Source organism: Crassostrea angulata, chromosome 9 (assembly GCF_025612915.1).
Source record: "Crassostrea angulata isolate pt1a10 chromosome 9, ASM2561291v2, whole genome shotgun sequence".
Taxonomy (NCBI): Eukaryota; Metazoa; Mollusca; class Bivalvia; order Ostreida; family Ostreidae; genus Magallana; species Magallana angulata.
Window position 1 is genome coordinate 23,347,323 of NC_069119.1, and position 20,445 is coordinate 23,367,767.

The 20,445-nt window shown below is 33.0% G+C and overlaps 1 protein-coding gene across 17 annotated transcripts in view; it reads left to right on the plus strand.

The window, feature by feature from the left end:
* The window catches only part of LOC128162412 (integrin alpha-2-like), a 43,535-nt gene that overhangs the window by 9,931 nt on the left and 13,159 nt on the right, over positions 1-20,445 (plus strand). For all 17 annotated transcript variants that reach the window (XR_008240658.1, XR_008240656.1, XR_008240657.1 and 14 more), the window contains exons 5-19: positions 2,194-2,436; positions 3,859-3,895; positions 3,996-4,076; positions 4,318-4,403; positions 4,995-5,048; positions 5,967-6,143; positions 6,497-6,602; positions 8,629-8,823; positions 9,980-10,168; positions 11,650-11,840; positions 12,948-13,100; positions 13,718-14,184; positions 14,803-14,971; positions 15,307-15,453; positions 16,724-16,846. Coding sequence is in view for 12 of the 17 variants with exons in the window: in XM_052825600.1 (XP_052681560.1) it covers positions 2,194-2,436; positions 3,859-3,895; positions 3,996-4,076; positions 4,318-4,403; positions 4,995-5,048; positions 5,967-6,143; positions 6,497-6,602; positions 8,629-8,823; positions 9,980-10,168; positions 11,650-11,840; positions 12,948-13,100; positions 13,718-14,184; positions 14,803-14,971; positions 15,307-15,453; positions 16,724-16,846 (2,418 nt within the window). In the remaining 5 variants the exon portion in view is untranslated. The remainder of the gene's footprint in view (positions 1-2,193; positions 2,437-3,858; positions 3,896-3,995; positions 4,077-4,317; positions 4,404-4,994; positions 5,049-5,966; positions 6,144-6,496; positions 6,603-8,628; positions 8,824-9,979; positions 10,169-11,649; positions 11,841-12,947; positions 13,101-13,717; positions 14,185-14,802; positions 14,972-15,306; positions 15,454-16,723; positions 16,847-20,445) is intronic.

A 20,445-nucleotide genomic window follows, 5' to 3' on the forward strand; every position in this document is an offset into this window, starting at 1 on the left:
GGGTAAAACAATGTTCCTCCCAACCTCCCCACACATTTAATTCTGTAACAGCCCTGAATGTTTGAAAATATTCCAATATACAGTATACTAGTATACTGCTTGACCAGCGGGGGACCCTGGAATTCTATTCTTGTTTACAATTTGTTAGGCCAGTTTTATTGCAGAAACTGTGAAACTGCATGGGTCTTCTGTGGGGGTACTACTTTTTAGCTCACCTGAGCTGAAAGTTTAACTGAGCTTTTCTGATCACTTTTTGTCTGGCGTCCGTCTGTCTGTGTGTCCAACAATAAACTTTTTACATTTTTCAACCTCTTCTCCAGAATCACTAGGCAAATTACAATTGTTGCTCAGGTGAGCGATGTAGCCCCATGGGCTTCTCGTTTTAATATATTTTGTTATATCCCCTCAAGTGCCAAAAAACATTCATTTTGCTAAAAATTATGTTTATTAGTATTCTTAATTAAGGAATATGGAATCATTCTTTGAGTATTATGAGGTTATAATTTTGGTCGGGGCATTGTCAAATTCAGTTAAAGCCCGAAGGGCTTTATGATCAATTTGACCACGCTCCGACTGAAATTATCACCTCATAATATTCAAAGAATGACTCCTTATTACTTATATTTATATTATTTCCAATTTGTACACTTTAAAACATCATTATTTTAAAACCACTCTTTTTAATGTAGCACATGCTATGTATTACTTAAGAAATAAAGTACGAGTTTTCGTGAATGTTGCAGAATAACCTTCGAGGTCGAGAAATGTTGTTTTGAAATATAAAAGCCAAGGCGTTAGCCGAGGCTTTTATATTTCAAACAACATTTCGAGACCGAGGAGGTTATCCTGCAACTTTCACTATAACAAGAACTTTATTTCTATTCTACTAACAGCCCAGTATTTCTACAGATCGTTTCTTCTATAGAGAGACGATCTAGGTCATTTTGACGGCTGTTCCGTGTAACCCCAATGGTTTTGTTAGTAATGTTTACATGTGTATCGATCAAAGGAATCACATGCAGACGACAGACGTTTTCTTTGGATTTTTAATTATACTCTTCACTTATTTATAAAATATCTTTGAATCATGTTCCTAATATGTAAAGGGCAATTTAATACGATTATTGCTACTAAACGTGATATATTTAATGTAAAAACATGCAGTGAAAATGTGTTAGGGAGGTCCTAGGAACAGCCGCATTGATCTCTTAAAAATAAACATTTGAGGCAATACACATCCTTTTGACTGGAACTAACACGTGAAATTGACATGGTTAAAAAAATTACGGTTTGAATTTGTACTTTCATGATCAGTGCGAGACAAATAGGTATTTCTGATCTGATAATTTACTGATGACGTTCGTGGTATATTGGAGAATAATGTCCGCGGCATCTCTTTGATCTCGGCAATAACTGTAGTAGAATATGCGGCGCACCCAATACTGATTTTCGGTTATGCTATAAGACACGCCCATTTTGCATCACTCATGTTTTATTTAAGTTATTGAGTTTCAGGATTCAAAATTTATTGTTAATATTATCACAGACAAAGACAGTTGAAAATGTAAATATTATTTTATAACATCAGTTCACAAATCTCAAAAAATAAAATCACATAAACAAGATGTACCTTTTTTTGGAAACAATTAACCCCAAAGTTTGCATCATCATTTGGTTCTACAATAAAAATGCTTATAAAAAAGTGCAAATTGCAAACAATTTTGATTGGTATAATCATAATTGGTGTTTTATATATATATTATCAGTTAATTACATATTTTAGAATGAGGGGGAATTAAACTGCACTCAGCGTTAAGCGGGAATTCTTCATAAGCTTATCTTCTGTAACTATGTTTTTCTGTAATTTAAACAATCATGATTACATGTTAATCTCATCTTAAGCAACAAAATGTTATTACTTTGCATAATAAAAAGTATTCAGGAGATTGAATTGTGAAGAAGTGTTAATACGATTATGTAGGCCGGGTATATAGATAATAAATATGCATATACGTACATGTAAATGTTTTTTATATGAACCGGTATTTATATTATTTTACATATGTGTTTAATACAAAATGCAAGATCTTGTTTCCTCTTGAGAGCTCTTGATTGATATATAAATTGAAATTGAGTATGTGAATATGAATATTGATGAATAACAGAAATCATAATTTATCCATCATTAATTAGTTTTGTGGACCCCGCTGGAGGAGAAACCTTTCTGATGATGTCACCACAATGAATGGGTTGTGTTATGAAGTACCCTTTGGATTTCTGGATGGTGATGGATTCTTAAGTCCTGTCATTGCTCCAGGTTTCTACAACTCGCCGTCCAATGAACAGTTTACAAGTCCAGATGCAGCCAGATTTAACCAGACCATCAAGTATGGGTTGTCTTCGTCAGGAATGGCTGTCAAATACTTTGGGGGAGATGTAAGCCGTTACTATAATACACCTTCTTTATATTTTGGTGAAGTAGTTATGATAGATATTAATTTCCAAATGTTAATTATGCTGTTTCTGAAGGGCAGTAGAATGTACAGTAGAATCTTTTTGGATGTATGAAAGAATAAAAAGAGTAGATTACTGTGCAATCATTAGATTTCGTGGTGGCTCATTTTTCGTGGATTTCGTGGGTATCTCTCATCATCCACGAAATAACATCCTCCACAAATTTAATTACAAATTGAGTAATAAAGTCATATTTCTTTTTGTATATATAACCGGTATATATGAGAATACACGAAATTATGTCCCCACGAACCTGTTACATGTAAATTTAAGCCATCCACGAAAATTGACCCCCATTTCTGGCTAAAATATGTACTTTTTGTGAAATTAGTTTATTATTAACATATCACATTTCTCTTATGAATTCCATTAGATGATATTATAGCATAGAATCATGATTTTTTGAAGTATGCAGTCTCATAACTGCAGCGGTTTATGCATAAAAATTGAGTAACGCGTGTTAGCGTGATATGAAAATTTGTTAGCGCACATCACTGCATTTATGAGACTGTATACTTCAAAAAATCATGATTTAATGCTTAAATTTACATTTTTTTTAACTTCATGTCTTGTCTGCAAATGTGATTTATACCTTAAAATTCCTAAGGGTAAGTTCATATTAATGGAAGAGCCACAGTAACAGCCACAAGCGTAAACTTTTATTTTCGCTTGTGACATTGCAGTTTACTGCGTTCAAATGTGACGTCATAATAAAACTGGTCATTTTAACCTTTGAGTGCCCTGCGGGCATCACAGTGTTATAATTGCCGTAGCTTTCAACACACTTTACAAGCAAAAAATATGTGGAATGTAAATATATCCTTATAAACCTGATATATATTAACCTGTCTTTTAGCAAATGTTTGAAGCTTTATTGATTAAATTTTGGCGCATAAAAACACTTTATCATACACATAGTTCTTTTGATTAATTAAAGGTAAATTCTACAGCAAAAATTTGTATAATATACTTTGGTTTCATCCCTATTTTGCTAAATACCATTTTTCATTGACTGTGTTGTTGATTTGATTCATAAAATTGAATCAACAACGAAGTCAACGAAAATTAAAGTAAAATTTCTAATAATATTGCATTGATGGGATCATTGTCCACAAATGTATGAATCATCGAAACTGTGATTTTCATTAAAATCACAAAAATTAATTAAAGCAATTGAATATTGATGGAACCACAGTTTGAAGTAATACATTAATTACTTTTTAAAATAAATGTAGGTTAATGCTGCAGTGCAACTTTTATCATGAATAATTTTGAGTAATTGGACATTTACAAAAAAACAACTACAACAAAAACACAGCAATTATTTTGGTTTCTTGTTTACAGGCAATGGTTGGTTCACCTGGTCTCAACGAGTTTGCTGGTAAAGATATATGGAAAATTGTAACCAAAGAACATGATTTTTCTCTCCTGTAAATACATGTGAATTGTCTCTTCATTTTTTCATCTCTTATTTACGATAGGTGGATACGCGTTTTTGAGAGGTTCAGGTTATCAAGTAAAAGCTGAGGATACCACTGAAGCTAAACAAGGACAGATGTATGGTTAGTAGAAATATAGGTAACAAGAAAATCAAAGTCCTGAAAGTACTGATATACTTTGATTTCACCAAGAATCATAGTGTTCAATTTTTGTGGATTTTTCATGAAAATCACAGTTTCAAAGATATACATAAATTTTAACTGCAATAGTGTAGGTACATGTACTAGTTAGACATTAAATAAATTGTTATTAAGTTTTAATTATAACAATATCATCAATTCTATATTTTATTTTTTTTCAAAGGTTATGCTCTTGCAATTGGTAAGTTCTATGGAGACTCCCAAACATACTTTGTATCTGGAGGCCCAAGAGACGGGGGTTCAGGAAAGGTAAAATCTTGCAAACATTTTGGTCAAGCTATAAATACAAACCCATTCTAAAAAGTAAGCCCTCATTTCCCTTCAGTATGGATAAGAAAACACATTATATCTTGAAATGTGCTCCAGGCCCAAAACTATTTGTAATTTTTTGAATAGCTTGAAATTGAAATGTGTAAAGGTACTATTACAATTATGAAAATTTAAAGACACAAGGCATAAAGTTACTAAAGTTTTAATTTAAATAAATATTTAATATCAATTTATGAGAAATACATTCTTTTTCTGAATTTTCTGTAGATCATGTAAACTTTTGATTATAATTTTCTTTAAGTTCCTTTGCTATTAATTTTAATCTTGATGATAAACCAAGTAAAATATGACAATTGACTCGTGAATCTACAGTAGCATTTTGGCAAACTCCCAACATCTCAAATTATCATCTCTTTTTAAACACAACTTTGTCATGAGAATTCAAGACAGGGCGAAACGTTTTGCAAGTGAAAAAGGACTAAGATAACATGGGGCAAAAATATCCCAGGCCTGTACATACAGTATATTAGTTAGATACACATATACTTTATCTAAATTGATTTGTTTCAGGTACTAATCACGGATACAAGCTTTGTATTGAAGGAGAGACTAAGTGGAGTGGAGGTAGGAATCTATTTGATTTTCCAAAATTCATTTCAATTTTATGAACCATACATGTACAATTCAAAGAAGTTTGATGTTTCAAGTCAATAAAAATAACTTTGTGAAACAAGAACAAAAACATGCCAACCACCCCTGACTTGTGTCCGCCAAAGCGTGTCCACTACCTTACTCCTTATTGGCTAATTCAAGCTGGTTTATCAAAAATGAAAGTAGGTTTTTGATTAATTTCACAATTGTTTCGTATTAGTTAAAATTCAATTATAGCTTATGGACATCATCTCACTCGTGTTGAAATACCAAATGTGTAATCAGTCACTCTGGTGTAGGCATTTTGTAGTTTATTTGCAAAATTTACGTTATGTTATCTTTGTCACAGTTTTGATTTCTATATTTTGCCAAATATAATACACATTGGTACATAATATGCAACCCCCAGTTTGGGTCTGAAAAGGAGGGACAAATCATAGTGTTGGAATATAATATGCCCAGCTAAACTTTGAACCAAGTTCAAACTGTTCAACAAGCTGGGTCACAGATTGCAGGCAATTATTATAATACTCGCTCCTTTCTTACAAATAAATATTCTAGAAAAAAAGTGTATACTGTAGATTCCTTATGAAACGATAGGAATTAATATCCGCATATTATTGCAAGAAGCAACCCTCGTGGATTTTAAAATCGTGCTTTTATTTCTTAAACAGTTTGACTAATATAAAATCATAACAAGAATTTGATGCTCGCGATTTTATATTCTCGCAATTTGATATAAAACAGCAGATTGGCTGAATTAAGTGTTGAAATAAGGAATTTACAGTATTATATTCTGCAAACTTCCGATATGCATTGAATGTTAATTTTGTCATGTTTCCAATTATTGCATTGGTTATGATGAGATAACGATTTTGTGTCACCCTGTAGCCTGGGAGTTACTTTGGCTCCGTTCTCTGCGTGGTACCGGCTTCAGCGTCCGGCTTTAACACTGACATCCTCCTGGTAGGAGCCCCTTTCTTCAGTAACATGCAGACCTACGCCAATAACTACTACACCAACGAGGACCAGGGACGCGTGTACGTCTACCAAAAAAACGGAAACGATGTAGGCTTCATATTCAGTGGAATCAAATTTATACTGTGTATCCATTTTTTATTGCACATCATAAAACTTGCGAAAATGGGAATTTTTTTTTAGCATTTTTCAATTGCGTCAGTAATTTTTTGCGAAATAGAACCTTTTTTATTAAAAATTATACAGAATATAAAATTCTGCATATTCAGTAATTTGCGATTTGCAAGAGATTGAGAAAATAAGATCCTCGTAAAAATTACTGGATAAACGGTACATCTAAATGCATGCTTGCTTGATGTGATTGATAGAAATTCATTTATTGCAATATGATGATTTGCAGAAGTTTTTCTAAATCTTTCTCATGGTTAATATTTTTGTTGTAGGCGTCCTTACAGGTGATACAGACATTAGAAGGGTCCAAATCAAAAGGAGCAAGGTTTGGGTTTGCCATGGCCAACCTTAACGATATCAACAAAGATGGCTACAATGGTAAGCGTAGCATTTTAAGGTGGCTCACCACACCTTACATTGTTTCTCAAGTTTTTAATTTATTATGAAAGATATCATGATGCAGAAGAAGTTTATAATTAAATAAGTATAATTTAAAAAAAGGTATGCAAATCTTGGTTGAAAAATTGATTTTAAAAATTTAATTTAGTAATTAAAATATGAACAAAAGCTCCAGATGAATTTTAACTCCCAAGCTGCTGTTTACAAGCCCAATACTTTAACCACTGAGCAATGACATTATTCAGCGAGGTTGATTGATACAAACAATTTAACAAACTGTTTAATTCGCCATAGTATGATTTTGTTTCTTTATAAGTATGTCGTGATTTAGTTAGCTACCTTAATTAAGCACAGTAGCTAATTACTCACTGTTACAAATTTAATCTAAATTATCATAATGGTAATATGTACTGTAAAACTCGTTTAGTACATGTACAAACACGGATAAAGTGAATTCTCGGATATAGCGAAGTTTTTTCTTAAAAATTCTTAACAAATCTTTGCAAAATTTTACGGTCATAACTAATATAACAAATTTACAGATATAGCAAACTGATAGTCCCGTAGAGGTGTATAATAATGAAATTTAACACTTTTATAACAATTTTTTTTATTGTTTAAAAAAGTATGTTCTACCATTTAACATAATAGTTTGAATGAATTTATTTTCTTAACTTTTTTTACTCACAGTCTGATTATTAAAGGTATTGAAGTAACATATTTTTTATTCTAGACTAGGCCTCAACTAGCAAAAATTATAGTCTGGTGAAAGAAAACACATTGTGTACAGTAAATTTGTTATAGTTATTATTACGAATTCATTATACAGATACAGCGAATTACAGATATAGTGAATTAAATCCATTGGTTCCTAGGACTTCGCTATAATCGAGTTTTACTGTATTGACATTTCACCTATTTAAGAATTACTGTATACAGAATTATTTTTGCCCTTATGCACTTGCAAATGGTTTTGCCCCATCTTAAATTTGCCCAGACAAGATTGTGCACTAAAGATAACATTGGTATTTGCCCAGTATTAAATTTGCCCGCTGACAACGAGGGCGAAAGAGGCGAAAATAAAACGGGGGCGAATATTTCCCGGTGTACAGTATATTGTTAGATTATATAATAAGATGTTTATTGAGTACTACATGTATATAAACAAAATCAATAATTATTAATTTTGCTCTTGAAATTCATGTCAATTGCTATGATAGTAAAATTTTGCGTATTCACATATTTATAATGAGGGTTGAGATAACATCAAGTGGTTCTGTAGTGCTATGTGGTTAAGTGAGTATTTTGATCAGTTTTCAATGGGAAGTTTAGATGATTTCTAGATTGTACTTATAAAAGATTAAACCACTTCAAACATGTCCAATTTAAAGGAGGAAAGTTAAAATTTAATGCTATTTTAAAGCATTTGCTCATGTATTATGAAATCGTACATTACATGTGACATTTAAGATGGAAATTCCAGACATATATTAAGTTTCTGAATTAGTATTTCTAACAGCTGCTTGGTCTGCATCTTCGCTAGCCAAGGGTTTTCGGCAAAGTGGACCGAAAACCCTTGGCTAGCGAAGATGCTTGGTCTGATTTAATATCAAAATGTGTGAATGCGTTTAAACATTGGTTATGCTAAGTATGTGCAGTAGTTTTCCTGGTCAGTCAAGCCATATTTCAATGAAAATTTGTTAACAAAACAAGCAACATAAAGGGGTACCGTGTCATTTTCGCCTCATGTCAAAATTCGCATCTAATGTTTAGGTGTACTTTGACATTGCTATAAGTAAAGTTTATAATGTTTTGGAATATTCAAAATAAAGCTGTGTACATTTTGTTCACTAATATGCACCTTCATTGCTCCAAGAAGGAATTAACATCAACTTCGCATATTAACTTAATGTGAATATAGTTTTTTCTCAGACTTTAAGATAACTTGCCCCTATAAATAAGAGAATGTTAAATCATTCTATTTTCTGTATTCATTTTCTTGTAGATGTGGTCATCGGGGCCCCCTTTGAGGATAATGACCAGGGAGCTGTGTACGTGTACATGGGGTACAAGCGGGGGTTTTACCTGACCCAGAAATTTTTTGCCTCACAAGTTGATTTTACTCCCAAAGTTCCCATTAAAACATTTGGCAGTGCCTTTACCCAACATCCTGCAGACTTCAATGCAGATTCCCATGCAGGTAAATTGTAATTAATATTAGATTTGGATGTGTACTTGTTTTTATTACGTCAATTGAGTCACTCAGATGACCTATTGCCGTTGGTCTTCGTCCATCGCTGTGCAACGTACATACTTTCAGTTTACATTTTTGACAAGTAACCATTATTATAATAAAGGACTATATATGGTATGGGCCTTAAATGGCCCACTTAAATGAATATCATCCTTTAACTGTAATTCTTTGTTTTCTTTGTACAGATAAATGTGATGTGTTTACTTAATGTTCATTTTGATTCAAGTGCCCACAATTTAGAAATATGGAATTGTAAAGATAATTTAACCTTTTCCTGCATTTTCGCACTTTTAGCATAAAACAGCTCGTTTTCAAGCATGTTTTCTTTCAGAAAACATAGAGCACATGCTTGAATAAACAAAATATTTTAATCAGAGATGTTTGTAGGCAAGACTAATAAGTGACCAAAAAAAATTTCCTTGTTCAAGCATGCGCTCTACATTTCCCATTCGTAAAGAGATTTTTTGACTGACTTGAATTGAATTATAGAAATAGCGTCACTTCTGACGTCATATACTGCAAGTGAGTGCAGATAAATCAAATAAATATGTGAAAAATATATTTTATATCAACTCTTCTGAAAAATTACATAACATTTTACTGTACTCAAACACTTTAAAATTCTGCGAATTATGGGGGCCAAATTTAACTCGTATCATATATAGTTCTTTATGTTTTATTTTCACCAAAAGGTTACAATTTTGGCCCCTGGAGCTAATAAAGGTATAGATAATCCAAGAACTCACTGACTCTAGCCGTTTTATTAATTGATGTTTGCAAATATCACATTGCAATAGCAGGGGTAATAGACAGAAGAGTATTGAATTAGACTTAGACTCTAAACCGAAGCTGAAAGTGCCCACATGAGACTCCCTGACAGGTCCATGTATCTATGGGCTATGGTACTCGGGTCAAGACTTGTGGGCCTCTTGTTTATATAAGCTGGCCATTCTTTGAATTTCTTTTCAACTATTTTATTTTGTAGATGCCAATCAACTCATTTGGTCCATTTTTTCCTCACAAAAATTCTTGAGACTACATTAATTGGTATAGCTGTCTAAGGGCCTATTCCATGATCAGCTGACACAATTTCTATTTACAGATTTGGCTGTGGGCGCGTACGAGTCGTCAAGTGTGTTTGTTTTCATTACTAATCCCCCTATCACCATGACTGTAGTTACCAAGACAAACCTACCCAATGGTGGAAGTCAAATCATTCCAGTAAACACGACAAAATTTACGATTAACGTGTGCTTCGATTACGATGGAGAAAATATTCCATCTGATGTAGGTAAGTATCTGCGCAGGTAGCTCATGTATGGGGCAATTGTGAGAATTTCCGTAAATCTAATTAAAATATAACAGTTATTGTTTCAGCCATTACATTATTTGTTAGCAATAAAGACATATATTATATTGAATGCAGTACAAAAATTCAAAAGTGTCTTTGTTCATTCAATACTTTACAAAGTAAAGGATAGGATAAGATTCACACACAATAGGATAGGATAAATGCACAATAAAACAGGATAGGATACACGCACAATACAAAAGGATTGGTATACGATAGGAAAGGATGAACACTCTTCATGATAAATGAATAATCAAATATGTTAACAATCTTCACGATTAGCTCAATAATGGCTTAATTTGATAAATAAAACGTACCAAACACGATATATTTAGCAGAATTTTTTTTATTAACATGTGTCTTCTTGTTAAACATACATTGAGTTGCTTCATTTAAAATAATTCAACTGAAAATATAAGCTAAATGATCTATGAATTATTTGTATTGATAACTTTGTTTTTCATTTCTGAACAAGCCAGTCAATCAGCTAATAGCTAAGCCCATTGTGAAGGCAACATTCTTTATAAATATGCATGATATTAAATATTTTTTTCAGCCAATCGGAAATTTCAATACAACCAGAATTAAATAATTTTAATATAACATTATAGGATAAAAGGAAAAAACTAATGAATTTAACGATATAAACCTGATAGGATTCAAGCGCGACAGGAAAGTATTTACGCATGATAGAACAGTATACACGCACGATAGGATAGGATTGATACACGATAGGATTATTAAAAAAAACGTAGCGGGTATTGCAGAATGATATTCATTTAGACACTGTAAATTTGATTGGAAACTTTTAATAAACTAGATTAAGGGTCAATTAAAATTACCAGTATTGTAAATGGCAGTCATTATTTACATGTAGGATCACTGTTTTTATTCTTGTTTAAAGATTGGGTTGTTTTTTCTTTTCATAAATAAATTTTTTTTTTTTTTGCACTTCATCACATGCTGATATTTTTGGCATTTTGATTTGTAATTTTATGATATTCATTATTTGATAATATTTGCTAATGAAAGGAGCATTTTTTTATGAGTTTAGAGAATTGTGAGGAATGAGGAACATTGAATTATGTATTTTGATAACATGGATGTCCTACTTTTTAAAGATACATTCTATGAAGTATTAACCTAATTGACGTACTGTGGTTTCATCAATATTTGTTGAATATCAATTTTCGTGGATTTCGTTTTTGAGTTGATCCACGAAATTAAATGTTCATTGAAATGCAATTTCTATTAACATTTTGTATTGATTTGGTCATTGGCCACGAATTTACATATCCTTGAAACTGTGATTTTCACTTTATCCACGAAAATTGATACCCTTGAATATTAATGAAACCACAGTACATATCTGTCAAAGATTGTTTTATTAATTTTAATTATTTGTAATATTTCTCTTAAAGTGGCTGTGTATGATGTGACTGTGGATACAGCCTTTCTGGCGAGTAGCGGGTCCAGTCAGTTACGGCTCTGCTTTAACAACTCCGAAGGACAGTGTGTGAGCAAAGTTAAGGACTCGTTCAAAGTATTCAAAGCCCCTCCAGAGCCCCTCTGCTCAGGTGCCTCCCTCGAGGTGGTTGTCAAGGATAATTGGGTAAGAACCTTTACACCATAGATATCCTTATTATACTGTTAACCGACTTTTATTCAAAGAGACTTTACCATAAATTGGGGGGGGGGGGGGGGGAAGCAGTCCTTTTTTGCAATTTAAAAATTAAGTTTCTTATAGAAAATGATACAAGATATAATTTCTGCATATTCAATTTCTTGCAAATGAAAAGAGATCGCGAAAATTAGACCATCGTGTAATTTACTGAATAAACGGTATTTCACGATTTTCCAGAGATAATCTGAATCACATTGACTATAGTTTTTGCAGTCATGATGTAGATTATTTTTGGACAGGATGTACCCAACAATTGGGCTCTAATGAACTTAGGTAGAGTTTCTTGCACATGAACATGATGAATACAAGTTGGTTAACAGTGAATGAATGAAACAGCTTGATTTTGTTTAATTACAACCTGACTATTTTGATTTGATTCAAATTCATAACCGCGAATTTGGTACCTGCAGAAATAAAACCAGTAACATGGTAATGACTATAAGATATGCATGTACATGTATAGACTGCATTAGTTTCCGTTAATGCATTTTGATTCAAAATTAGGTACAGTCAAACGTTGATATCTGTGATATCTTGAACTAGGTGTTAAAAAATATCCAAGTATTTGAGATATCAAGGCTACTTAAAAAATACGTAGGTGGGACTTACAAATCACTTCAACATATTCATTGTATTCGAGATATCAGTGTTCGAGATATTGAAGTTCAACTGTACTTATGTATACATCTATAATTGCATTTTATTTTCTGTTGTTTCAAAAGTCTGAACTGATGACCTTTATGTTAATATCAAACACAAAATATCCCTAATTAATTACTGTGTACCAACTTTTATTACCGTGTGAGAAATTTCCACGAGGTTTGCAAGAGCCTCGTCGTCACAAATATTTCCCGATGGAACTCGTCCTTATCGTATGTTTGATAAAACAGCACGGGTCTGGATAAGGCTTGGTCACGAACATTAGTTGTAGCGAACTTAAGTTTATCGTAAGTAAATTAAGAAATAATGTTGTCGCTAATATAAGTTGGTTCAGGGTAAGTGGTTTTCTGTTAATTAGTTACATTGATGTTGCAGGAAAGCATGAGGGGCCTGTTTGAGCCTGTAGTGTTTGATGTGGAGTTTAAAGTCAACCAATCTGATAATACACAATGCATCAAGGGTTGTCCAGTTGTCAATACATTCGACCCAGCCAATGAAAATCCATTTGCTAAGGCACGGAAATACTCGGTAAGTTGATTTATAAAGAAGTATTAATAAAATTTCCATTGTAATACATGTATTGATATATCATATAAGGATTTGTAATAACCTGGATATCAACTTCTATTTTCATGACAGAAAATGTGAATGTATTTTTAAGAAATGAACAGCAATATATGAAATTCACTTGGATATGGACTTGGTCAGTCATGCAATCAAATCTTGTAAAGCAGGAATGGCTTCCTCAGAAGATTTGATCACGTACAGTCCGTGAAATGTTCTACTTTCCCATTTTACCATTCACTCGCCATTCAAGTGTGAAATTATAATGTTACAGGGACATTACCAAACAAGTTCATGTTTTTTACTTATATTTATATTTGAGAAAGCAAACCCTTCAGAATCATTAACATAACAATGTTTTTACATTTACAATACTGCAACCAATAAATCAAACAATAAGGGCATCCAATAATCATTATGATGTCATAAAAAAAAGTACACCCAAAATTGAACTTTTTCACTATCATATACAGCTGTAGCTTCATATAGGAAAGCGTATTTGCAATGTAAATATATGTTGTTGGAGTTGTTTTCATCCTCAATTTACAGCAGTAGATTTTTTTTTCTCTTCGTAATTTCAGTATGAATTGGCAAGGGCGGGATGTGGCTCGGACAATATCTGTCAGTCCGATCTCAGTCTGACAGTCAGTGCTAGTAACGATATTGTCACTGGATCAAATGCGAATTTAGACATAGACGTGACTGTCGTTACCACCGGTGAACCCTCATACAACACGGAAATCATGTTTACGTTTCATCCAAACATGACATATTCCTCATATGTCAATACCCGTGGCAACATGGTGTCCTCTGTCAGCTGTTCGCCTGTTAACGGAACCGTCAAATGCTCTACAGAGAAACAGACGTTCCTACAGGGGGAGAAGATCAAATTCAAATTAACGCTCGATGCGAGGAGAGTGGCTCCGTTGAATGAAAGTTTCGAACTAAAAGTAGAGGTCAAGACGGGCAGTAAGGACGTCAATGTAGCCAACAACGTCTACACAAAGTCCATTGATGTGTTGACCAAAGTGATAAACAATTTCTACATGTAAGTATATACAGCAATTCACTCTATACTTGTACTTAAGTTACCTTGTTCAGACTTATTGGTACTGAATATTCATTTTGTACATCTTCGTCTCTGATCATGATCCTTATTCAACCTTCTTGTCGTGTTACCTTTTGGAAATCTGTGAATCCTTTGTCTTCCACACATCCACTCAAAAAAGTAGATAGAAAAATGAGAAAGAGAAATTTTTGAAAAGACATTTATTAGAAGTTTTTTTTTTTGTTGACAAGAAAGGTATACAGTTACCTTGCACCAAGTTTTTCTAACAAAGGTCAAGGTCATAGCAGACGTGTGCAAAGTTATTGTCCAGACCATACTTTCCCTTCTAAGGATGTGAAGTGATATTGTATAAAGTTTGTAGGTAAAAAGTGAAGGTCATAGTAAAGGCCCTATATTTGCTGCATACTACATTGTACATGACCTTGAAGTCAGAGGTTAAGGTAAAAGCATTGTGATCCCCTTCAAAAATTACTTTTATCAAAATATAATGATCCTTATATTCTCTATCAAAATTCACCATCAGGCATAGATCATCTCAATGATATCCCGAAAGCCGAAATAAGCTGTTAATTAACATTGTGATATTTCATGTTGTAGGGTTGCCACACCAGAGGTATACATCACAAAGCCATTGGAGAAAGATAAGCCCACGATAGATGTGGTACACAATGTCCAGATGGTGAACACTGGACCCAGCAACCTGCTGGAACCACTTACCTTTACTTTTGCCTATCCACAGAGTCAGCAAGTCACACCGACAAAAATGGTAAGTCTGCAAGGTAGTGCAATGTATATCTTTTGTCATTCACACATTTAATGATGGTTTATTGTGTGAAATATGATTCATTTATATATTTTTTAAAATTTTTATTGTAAATTGTACTGTTTGAATTTTACGACATGTGGAGGCCCACTTGGGGTAAAAAATGATGACAAGAATACATCCTTAAACACTAAAGTCTCAAATACTAATGATATAGAATTGAAAGCTGATGCTAAGTTGAACTTTGGTTTCTCTTTGCCTTTATCTTGAATACCATAGATATATAAAGGGTTTTTATTTCAAAAGGAGAGTATCTATTTTGTCAATGTCTTTTGCAGGTTTTGAATGTGTCAGCAGCTACAGATGAGACACAGATTAGCTGTACTGGTTTGACATTAACTCCAGAAGGCTTGACCAACTCAACTTTCCGAGCCTTTAGTCTCTCCATAGACTCAAGTAGAAATTCTCGCAGTGCAAACAAATTTGTGAGTATATTAATTAAAAGTTTGTGAATTCACTTTGTGTTTAAGAATCTTAGGGATATACCTTATTTTTTATTTTATTTTTTTGAGGGACAGGGAGCATACTTGCCAACTGACCCGATTTCGTCGGGTCACACCCGATTTTTCAACCCTTCACCCGATTATTTTTTATGACCCAGCGGGTCATGCTTTTCACCCGATTTTTGTCGAACAACCCGAAAATCTCCCGATTTCCGGATTTGGTTCGTAAATTACGTTGCGCGTTTGACTTCCAGTTATGAACCCAAGCAGAGTAACGCGTAAACAATGCCGATGGCTATAACAGACACATTAAGTGTAATTATTATCGTGAGTTGTTTTGAATAAGCGAAGGTTTAAATCATTAAGTGTGATGGCTTCCAATAAGAAAAGGTCTTCATCGGGGCCAGCGGAATCAAAACCAACAAAAAGAAAACGATATTTTTGTACCTATCAACATATCTGGGAAAATGAAGTCCCATAGGTAAAACAAAGTAATCGAGTACAAAACGAGGCTTTTGTGTTCTATGTAACGCACATTTGAATATTGGATTTTGTGCCCAAAATGATCTGACTAAACATTCAAAAACGCTAAGTCATGTATAGAATGCTTTTTAATACACACAAGTCTTCCAAGTCACAACTTTCATGCCATCATTTACAGAGTTCAAAAGCAAGGTTAATGTAGCAGAAACCCTTTTTGCATTTTTTTTTAGCTAAACACAACCTACCATTTTCTGTGTCAGATCACTTTACAAAATTCAAAATCAGCAACTGTTAGTTAAAATGCTTCTTTGAAATAAAGTATTACACATAAGTTTTAATACATATTTCTATTGTATATACCTATGAAACGCATGGTAAATATGTCGTGAATGTCGTTACGCGCTATGACCAGATTTTTTACTTTCCAAATCTGGTCATGACCAGATTTTCACATGTTGGAGGTTGGCAAGTATGACAGGGAGGGGGATTTATTGACTGTTAGTTGACCCCCAAAAATTATGTTTACTGTTATGACCAACTGAAGAAATGTTATCTCATACATGTGAACTCCACTGCTTTATGTGAAAGTCTACAACTTTTTTTTTACTGGTATATCTTGCTTAATTGTCACACTCATTTTGAAAATCTACTGCTTTTCTATCAAACTTAGCTTTTGAAATTATACATGAATTTGCGCCTGTGTTAATTTAGAGCATATATACTGGTAACAGTACAATACATCGGTGGTAATTTGATCTCTACTCTTCAGAACTGCCTAAGTGACGGAATTTGTTCAACGGCTACTTGTTCAGTAGGAACATTCATGTACCAGAGTTTCATATCCATCGATATATCATACGCTGTGGATGCCAATCTGTACAATGTGATCAACGTAAGTACACGTTTGATAAAAAGCTGCTTCAAAACTTACGATTTGCTTTGAAGGGTTTATTATTTACAATCCTCCGCTTTGCTTGATTCAAATTTTTCCTTGCAAGTTTCTTGCTGACACGGAAGGCTTTTGGGGATATACTAAAAAAGAAACTTTTAACTTTTTCATGATTTTTTTTATCTAACATAAATTCACATAGTTTTATTGTTGTTAATCCTTTCAAGTATTTTATCACTTAATTTAAGGCATTTTAAACTATATTCTAGTAGCCGGAGAAGGTATTGTAATATTTCAACGTTTGAGTTCTTATAATTGAGTATGTTCTCTGAATAGATTGACATGTTTTTTTTCCCACTTTGATAGAAAGAAAAGGTGAGATGAAAGAGATACAAATGTCATGTAGTTTTGTAGCACATCATTTTTATTTCACATTTTTGTTTCTAAATTTTTGTTGGTGTTGTACATGTACAAACTTCATATTGTGTTGATGTTTGCATTTAATACAATACTCAAGTTGATAATTTTAGATCATTATAACTCAGAGAATTATCTGTTGTAAAAATGTTCTGTACCTGTTTTCACTCAGCACTAATTTTTTTGTTATTTGTCCATTCTGCAAAATCCTTATTACAAAATACACTATGATAATATGAACTACTAAATTTAAAGATTAAAAATTCTGTTTGCAAATTTTCATCAAGTTTAAATGATCCATAATTATTGCCTCTTTATGGACTTAAATTTTTGAAACCTTACCATTAGACCCCTTTGCTTATATATTTAATTACATTTTCCAGTGTCTTTGCCTGTGATAACACTACGGATCGATTTTGTACTATATAACTCATAACTTCAAATGACGCCAAATTGAGGTGCTAGCGGGGTTTGCTTATTTATATTTAAATATTTTATAGTACGATGGCTTAAAATTATATAAATTTAAGTAATAAGGAATTATTCTTTGAATATTATGAGATGATAATTTCAGTCAGGGCATGATCAAATCCAATAAAGCCTGTCGGGCTTTATTGGATTTGATCACGCCCCGACCGAAATTATCGCCTCATAATACTCAAAGAATGATTCTTTATTCCGTAAATAAATTTCTCTCAGAGAACTATAAAGTTTGTGGTTAAATATCAATCAAAATATTAATGAACGGATTAATTTTCACTCTTAATTACTCCAGAAATTTGAAAGCCTTAAAAAAATGGTCTTCTGTCCTGGGACCTATGATACATGCAGTGAGAAGCATGCAGTCTTTAATCGGATCACTAACTGTATAGGATATGATAAATTTTGAATTTTCTGTGAGCCATTTGAAATGTGTCATACCACGCCAATAACTTTTCACCTCGTTTAAATATGTTTGCAAAAGACATAATATTCTCTGCATTTAAATTGTGCACAAACATGCAACAACCAAAGGAAAATAACTCTATTATATTAAGGGCTCGATTGTAGTGGCCATTTTAAGACCAAATTAATCTCCATTAGAAGAAGGGCTCTACATTAAAAATAAAGGAAAATACGCGTATTTAAAAAGTGAATTATATGGGTTTTTTTTTTTAATAAACAATAGTTTATAGCTACACAAACAATATCTGAAAATAATTTTTGGTAACCCTGATGGTTACTGTGGAATCATTAGAATTCGTGGTGCGTGACTCAATTTCCGAGGTATTCATGGGTAGCCCTCGCCCACAGATTTACATCCTCAATGAAAACTAATTATAAAAGGTTTGGTTTACCTACTGAAACTGAAAACTGACTCATCCACAAAATTAGATCCCAACGAACAAGCAAAAAACCCACAACCCATGAAAATTGACCCCCACGAAATTAAATGATTCCACAGTAATTTGTTGACCATCCAGCCTCCTTAAGCTAAATTACAGTAAACGTATTATATTTTGCGTGTATGATATTTGGCGGAAAAAACAGTTTTTGAACAAGTTTGCGTGGATTTAAATTAGCGTATTCCTCAATGTGACTATTCTTGTACATATATGCATTTCATTTAGCGATGTACTTGAATTAGCGGAAGCCGCATTCGGCCAAAAACGCCAAAAAGAATACACAGCCAAATGTAATACGTTTACAGTAATCTCCGTCTAAAACTTAATAAACTCAGGAAAAAAATCCACAAAGGTAGGCAACTATGCATTCATGGAATATTGAAGAAACCAATTTCAACCTTTTGAAAGTGTATGTATATATAGTGCTTGTTGTTATATCTCTACAGAGTCAGGCATTACTAACACCAAGCAATAATAGCAGTGTAAGTTAACGACAGCGTTATGACATTAACTGTAAGGCTGTCACCAAAGAAGGAAATCTGTTTTACTTTTTCTATTACTTAGTATGTACGTGTTTATAATTATATAGAACTCAATATAATTATGATACAATGCATATTCAATTTTGATTGGAGGATAATTGAAGGAAAGTCATTAATATATCATTTTTAAGTATGTTCCATCAGCATTTTGAATGCTCATACCTTGAGTCTGAATTCACTTGTCAGGACATAAAAACAGAATGTGCCTGCATTTTAGATGTTAAAAAATCCATTTATTTTATGCAATTAAAACATTTGTTTAATTAATTTGACTGGATTTATGTAATCTGTAATGATCGGTTAAAATATGAAATCTGTTTGTTACAATTAATGATTATCTGATTAGCAGAAGAACTTTTGCATACAACTTCATGAAAATTACCAAAATAAGTCTTTTTAATTTATTATAAATATTGAAATATTATTGCTTAATTATGAACAATTCATTTCATTAAATTTTATTTCAGTTTTAGCATCAGTAAATTTGTTTACTTAAGCCCCTTTCACAATTGGCGCACAAGCACTTTACAACACTTTGACTACCGGTAAATTTGTTGGCTTCGCACGAGCATTCACATATGTTGCACAAGCTCTTGCATTCGTTGCATGCATTTCTGTGGTTGCATCAAGTCGCCTCAATATAGTGAACATGCACACTATTCAGACGCGACTGAATGCGATCGGAATTATTGCAAAGCAACGCACGAACATTTTACAACTTTTTGTGTACTCGCAAGAGTGCTGCACGATTTTTAAAGATCGTAAAATCAATCTCAGCTGTTTATGCGTGTGTTGTGCGACCATGAGACTGTTGCTCAACATGTCTCATGTAATCTTGCAACATTTTACTATTATTTGCAACATTTTACTATCATTGCAATATCTATCTGTTTCAGTTTCCATGCTTTACCTCTAGTATAGTATATTGGATACAGGGTTATTTTCACCCATTGATATGTTTTTGATTCTACACACGGTTTTGCCTCATCTTGAATTTGCCCCAGCAATCCACTATCTGACAAAAAGAGAGAAATGAGCATAAATAAAACTGGGCATATAGTACCCTTATACAGTGTACACTGGATAAGCATATCAGTTTCAGGCCCCAATTGACCTTGATTTTAGCTGTTACTTTTGTCATCTTCTTGGGGTATTATCTTCTCTTGCTGCTCGTTCAATCCCATTGGCGAAAGTTTAATTGTCTGATCATCTGGTCTTTTGTGCGATCCTATCGCATTATCTTGCAACATTCGCTTTC